Genomic DNA, 7,078 nt, shown 5'->3' with positions numbered 1-7,078 from the left:
CCAGAGTATAGATCAACAGCAGGGAGCAAAGCAGCTTACCTCAGGCTAACAGGCTCACATCAGAGCTTTTTGGAGAATGCTGAAAAAAAATGTATCTTTATTCAAAAGAGAAAAACAAATTATTATCAGGTATTTATCCTCCTGGCTAACAGGAAGCAGTGCTTGAGCTAATGCACAGGTCTGGTTTAAAAAAAAAAAAAAAAAAGCCCCAAGAATATTTGCTGGGAATTAAATTGTCAACAAATCTTTGAAAATGTCAGTAAGTTCTCAAAAGAACAAACTTGGACTTGGGGGAAAACACAACATCACACACACACATAAAACCTGTGAGAACTCAAAGACCACCAAGACTACTGCTAATAATTGTAGTTACCTAAAGAGCCAGAGAAACAATGGAAGTGCACATAAAGAATATTCTAGAGAAGGGAAAAAAACATATGAAATAAAAATGTGTAAAGAGCATTGCGGGCCTATGAATTTACAAAATCATAAATAGTACTACCTTATTTTTAGTCCCATTTTAGGTTGCTATCTTCTAGAAGATGGGAACTACTATCTTGCCTTATGTTATTAATATATCATATTGAGTACTACTTGTTGGTAGGTATCTATAAATGTTTAGATTAAGATGATGAAAATGACAATAATGATGACAAAAACAAATAGGCAAATGAAATGCAGCATTTAGGGACTTGGTACCTGTTAAAAGTTAATGAATTGTCACTCCAGAAATTGAATGTTTCCTTTCCACATTGGTAGTATTAATTGTGAGAGTGGAACAAAAAGAAGAGAAATCAAGCCTTGGGGTGTCCCACCTAAGCCAGATAAGTCAACACTAGGTTCTTGCCTTAAGAAAATAAAGAAGTTTATCTTCATCACAATCCAACTGTTTTTAAGATATATTTAATTACTGAAAGAAAATGCATCTGGTTAATACTCACCTTTACTAATAGTCTCATAGCAGACTATACATACTCTTGCTTCTTTTTCTAGATATTGTAGTTTACACTTCCTATTACAACAGACACCACAAAATACCTACAAAGAATAAAACACCAAATTTGTTTTTTTTTCAAGCATACTTATATACCTACTAGAGGAAGGAGGAGGGACATCCTAAGCCTAATCAACCAGAACCCATTTTACTTATTATAAAATCATTTTCTTAACCACAATAACCACAGGTAGCATTCTTAAATAACTTTTTTTTTACTTAAATGAGGTTTTTACAATTTAAAACCACATTTCTAATAAGAATTCCTTTAAATTAATGATGTTAATTTGAAAATGTACAGAAACCTTAATAAGTAAGTTTATAACTTACAAAACTCTGTGCTTTATCTATTTATTTAAAGTTTTTAAAAGTAGAATATTATTTTGCTAAAAAAAAAAGTAGGACTGATCTGAAATCAACATATTACTAAAAAATTCTGAATAAAAAATATTTCTAGGGGCAACCCTAGAGTTTAAGACCATCTTTTTATTCTGTTATAAGACATTCAGAACTCAAATAAGGTCAGCTTCAGTATTCTGAATCTTGTGCAAGCCAATTTGCTTTTCAGTGTTTCCCTGAGTATTCTTCATCATACTAGCTGTAGAGTGATCTTGAAATAAAGTATTAAAGGACAAACGGGATCTGACTGAATTTGGAACATCTAATGTGTCATTATTAGAAAGATAAAATGTATTCTTAAATTTCATAAAGATAAAATAAATAATAATTAAATAATTATTTCTCATTGCCCAGCATGTAATAGCCATGAAAACGCAACATTTATTCACTATTAAGCAATCTGCAAAATGACAGTGCTTTATATATTTCCATTACTGATAAGTGAAAAACACTGATTTTAAACTCAATCTTGCAATCATCAGCTAATCAAACTTTTCTGTCGTATTACATTTAAGATGTCTCAGAAGAATAAGACTTAAAAGATTTTCATAACTTACTTTGCCACATGCCCGGCAGTGGTGTCGTCGTTTTGTAAAAGTGAATTTGACTCGGCAATTCATACAGTTTGGAGCTTCTGAATCAGGAACCCAAGTAGGTTGCTTTTGGCCCAAAACTAAGCCCTCTTTGCAAGTGTTTTCAGGTAGAGAATCCTTGTTTGCAGTTACAAAACTGGATCCACCTTCAAAATTACTTTCTAAATCAATATAATTAGAGTTGAAGTTAACCTGAGGATCAGTTGTAGAATCCATAGTACAAGTGGTCGGAGCAGTGGTGTTTGCCATGCTGGGTTCACTTTCTGGCACATTTGGAACATCAGGTTTATTCAGGTCCTTTGAACTCCTTGTTTTTGATGGAAGGCTAAACAACTGCTTAGGTCTGGCCCCTCCAACATGAACAGATTGACTGTTAATATCAGAGACTAATAATTCATTTGCAATCTCAGACTTACTGGTAGCTAATCCATGATCAATTGGAATTGTGCTTTTTTCCCCTAAAGAAGGGCCATCTTCCACTGTATTTTGTTTATCGACTGTTTCACAAATCATATTAATATCACAACTATTTCCAGTAGCTCCTACTTCTTCATATACATTATTGATGTTTTCATCTAAGCCTTTCATATCTATCTGATTCATTTGAGATTTTGAGTCATTTACATTTTCTTCAAAGGACTTTACATTAGTGGTCTGAAGATACTGTTCCGTCAGAAAGGCATCAAGTTCAGCATCACTAATTAGTGTGCCACTTTTCATGCCTTCATCAATATTAAAGTAACCTAAGTCTTGCCCATCCAAATCATTGCTTGAAAAAGTAAGACCTTTGCAACAATCAGAAGACTCTAGGACATCAGTGCCAGAGACTTCCTCTTGAGATTCCACAACTGTAGAAGAACTAGTGTCATCAGGGTGATCCAAAGATTCAACTCTAATTACTGTCTGGTGAGGATCTACCTTTCGATCTTCTGTCTTTTCAATGAATGGCTGAATAAGTATGTTTTTACATTTTTCCGGTTTCAAAAGATCAATCTCCTTGAATGGTTCCCCATCTAGAATAACACACTTCTGCATTTTTCCATGCGTAGTCACTGCATCTTGTATATTATTTTTATTTTCATTCTGAGGTAAAATATCACCATGTGCTTTACTTTCCATTAATGATCCACACAAAGACCCAGATACTGGAAGACAGGAGGATACTGAGGACTGTGCCTCTTCATCTGAAACATGCAATGCTGAAGAGGACTCTTGGATTACATCATTATTATCTTTAAGGTCTATATTTTTTAAGTCTTCTTTTGCAGATTGTTTTATAAATACAGCAGTCTTATCTTCCTGAAAGGAAAAGTCATATAATTTGGAATTTTTATCTCTTGAATTTAAATCATTTACGCATAAACCTTCATTTTTTGGAAGACTGCAAAGCAAAGCACTTATGCTGCCCCCTTCTTTTAAACATTGTGTGGTGGTTATGACTGCCACATCTCCCTCCTCTTTTACCAAACAGCCACCATCTTTTAATAGTTCACATGTCTGGCTCTTGTGTTGTAGGTTGTCTTTGGTATCAAACATTTTGGAACTTTGTTGAGTTAAAGCAGATGATATGTTAAAATCAACTGGTTCCAATTGGTAAGAGTTCTTTTTATCCTTCAAATTTTCTGTTCCACTATAATTAGAAGAATCTGAAAGTGTTGTATGTACTTTTATGCCCAATTCTTTGGTTCCACTGATTTCTCTATTTTGTAATTCAGAGTTGACATCATTCTGTTGTTCTCTGACTGTATCACTACCACGGTCTGCTGAAGAGACACAGAGAGTATCTGACACTAAAGATAAATCCAATCCAATCAAAGAATCTGCATGAGACTTAAAATCATCTGGCAGTAATTTTTTAATATCTTCTTCACTATCAGTTGCATGAACTAAGTTACCCATGTCACTTATCAGATCACAGACAGGTTTACTACACCGTCCCATATATAAAGGCTGTGTTTCATCTGAAGTACCACCATCCACAGAAGAAAGGAGATCAAGCCCTGCTACATTTTTTTCATTTTGTATAGAAGTTAGTGCCTCAAATGTTTTTTCATTTTGGGAACTCTCACTTATTTCATAGCATGTTTCTGATGAGGCACAACTATTGATGCATTGTTGGTCCTTTGGTAGCAGTGAAGTTAGCTGTGAGGAAGTCAACTCTGAAGAAACTGAGCAGTGGTTAGAATCATATGCATTTTGTGCATCTTGGAGATAATCTTGTTCATCTAATTAAAAAGAGATACAATGTTATTCAGGAGACCCAAATCAACTAAAAATTATTACAAAGATACTATGTCTTCTAAGACTTCTAAGTTAAATAAGCCTTTTTTCTAAAGATTTTCTATAGATTACCCTTTTGCAAAATAGAAGTATTCTCTAAAACTATTTTGATCTGACTTTAAGTATTTTCTGGTTTTTACTTTTGAATGTAGATATCATAAATGATGGAAATTCCCCTCAAAATAATTCAGTTGCACTATAAAACCCAGACTAAGGAAGAGATAAAAACAATCTCTTTTGTTCTGCCCTCCAGTTTCCTGGTCTTCATTCTGAGGGAAATATTATGTCTCATAGTAATGAAATATCAATTTATGTAGAGCTTTCAAGTTTCATTTAGCTTGCTCATATATTGATTTCAAAAGTCGTTCTTATAGCTAGTTTATATCTAGAAAAAAAAACTTCTAGCTTCCTTACTTCTGTTTTTAGCAATTGGTCTCATTAAGCATAAAAATTAACTAATATGTTATTATGAAATAAGTAAAGTTCTTACAGAAGATAATAATGTGACCAAAATGTAAATCAAATTCTGCTAATATTACTCTGGATTGGATATAACTAAATTACAGGTATTTAAAAATTCCATTAGTGGCAAAGCAGGAAAAACAACAAACCTGGGTTCTGCTCAAAATCATCAAGGAGTTTGTCCAAGTCACTGACAGCAGCTTTAAAGTAACTGTCCATCCTACTTGTAGACTTACTCAGAATTTAATTATTGTATGCCTAGAAAATAAAAAGTATGATATTTCGTTTAATTCTTGAACATAAATATGATACTATCTATTCCAAGTCACAAAACACAGTTAAAGAACACAGAAATAAAATTTAAGAGTACTGCTTTGAGGAATCTGCAATTTAGTTAGGCAAATTGCCTCTCCTTATGTAAAAATGACACAAAAACCAAGCTGTAACAACATAAAATTTGCATATATAAACTATTATACAATTTAAAACATCTAAATAATGGGTCAAAGAAGAATTCATAATGGAAAGCTAAAACCATTTATAAATATATCAAATAATATAAATGCACTTAATATATATATTAATAAATATATATATTGATATAATAATAAATATATCAAATATACTAAATGCACTTAAAAATACTGCACATAAAAACTTGTGGGATTCAACAGAAGTGGTACTTCAAGGGATGTTTACAAACTTAGATAGTTACATTACAAAAGAAGAAATATTAAAAACTAATAAGAGAAGAAATTAAAGCAGAAACCAAGCATATAATATAGAGGCACAAGAAAACTAAAAATTAGTTTTATGAAAAGATGAATACAGTATATGAACCTTTGGAAGCAGAAGCTCCACCAAATAAACCTGAGAAACCCTGCAGGAATCTGTCAATAACTAAAATATCAAAAGGACATAAAACAAGATAAAAGACACTGGCTTAAATGGAAAAACTGAGCATCAAAGGAATAAAGACTGCAAAGGACTAAACACAAAACAAATAGACAAAAAACAAGAGATCATAATGATACTTAAACACAAAAACAAAACATGCCACTTATTGGAGGGTTGCTAGGGTACTAATCAATTACCCTGACAATTGATCAATTAAGGGAAAAGAGTCAAAAATTTATCCTGTCCTTTATTTACAAAATATACTTTAGAACAACAAAATAGTGGCTGAGGGAAAATTCTTTAGACAAGAATTCCAGTTAATTAATGTAGGATATTAAGCTTTTTAAAATCATCTCATCAAAATCCCTAATGCAGTAAATAAACTAGGCAATAGTTATCAGTGGATGTTAAAAAATTTTAGAGGAAAAGATTGACAGAGAAATTCAAAATGGTGGCATTGTGTCAACACATCTGAATCCAGTGATCAATTTCACTATCAATAAATGTGGAAGAACAGCATCACCTTAAAAAAATTTCTGCCTAAAAAGTGAACATGAACTATCTGAATGTTTACAGGAAATTCAGTCAGGCATGGTGGCACACTCCTGTAATCCCAGCTACTCGGGAAGCTGAAGTAGGAAAATCACTTGAGCCCAGGAGTTGGAAGCTATAGTGAACTATGATCATGCTACCGCACTCCAGCCTGGGTGACAGAGTGAGAACCTGTTTCTACAAAAACAAAAAAAAGTTAAATAACATAAATAGAAAGCAATCAGCTAAATTAATCCAGAAGGTGAAATACTCCACAGCAGTGTTTCTCAAACTGTCGTTAGCGAATGACTCGTTTTTTAAGACTTCCAATATGTTGCAAACTTACTTTTATAAAACACAATAAAAACTATACACATTTTGTAGTAATAAATACAAACAAAAGGATATACATTATTAAACACATTTGAATGGTGTAGTAATAAATACAAACAAAAGGATATACATTATTAAACACATTTGAATGGTTGCCTGGAGTAGGGAACAGGAATTGGAAATGGAGTAGAAAAGACAATAAACAAGCAAGAGGCTTTACAAGAACTAATTTATGATTGTGTGTCATGAACTAAGGACACCTGAGGTCCAGAAAAAATTGAGACACTTTAAAGACAGGTTAAGGGTGGGTGCAGTGGCTCAGAATGTAATCCCAGCACTTTGGGAGGCTGAGGCGAGAGGACTGCCTGAGCCTGTGGGTTTGAGACCAGCCAGGGCACCATGGTGAGACCTCATCTTTACAGTAAATCAAAAAATTAGCCGGGCATGGTAATGCGCACCTGTAGTTCCAGCTACTTGGAAAGCTGGGGTGAAAGGATGGCCGGAGCCCAGCAGGTCAAGGCTGCAGTGGCTGTGAGCATGCCACTGTACTCCAGCCTGGGCAACGGAGACTCTAACTCAAAAAAAAAAA

The 7,078-nt window shown here is 33.5% G+C and overlaps 1 protein-coding gene across 1 annotated transcript in view; it reads right to left on the bottom strand.

Moving 5' to 3' along the window:
* Positions 1 to 601: 601 nt before the first annotated feature.
* Positions 602 to 7,078, bottom strand: part of LOC110594339 (zinc finger FYVE domain-containing protein 16-like) — a 19,539-nt gene continuing 13,062 nt past the window's right edge. The window contains exons 2-4 of the mRNA XM_008074628.1: positions 4,878 to 4,986; positions 1,951 to 4,211; positions 602 to 1,038 (exon numbers count right to left, since the gene is read on the bottom strand). Coding sequence (XP_008072819.1) covers positions 931 to 1,038; positions 1,951 to 4,211; positions 4,878 to 4,947 — 2,439 coding nt within the window. The 5' untranslated portion in view covers positions 4,948 to 4,986 and the 3' untranslated portion in view covers positions 602 to 930. The remainder of the gene's footprint in view (positions 1,039 to 1,950; positions 4,212 to 4,877; positions 4,987 to 7,078) is intronic.

Source organism: Carlito syrichta, unplaced genomic scaffold (assembly GCF_000164805.1).
Source record: "Carlito syrichta isolate Samal-C Ts95f unplaced genomic scaffold, Tarsius_syrichta-2.0.1 Scaffold316511, whole genome shotgun sequence".
NCBI lineage: Eukaryota > Metazoa > Chordata > Mammalia > Primates > Tarsiidae > Carlito > Carlito syrichta.
This window is presented reverse-complemented; position numbering and strand designations above follow the sequence as displayed.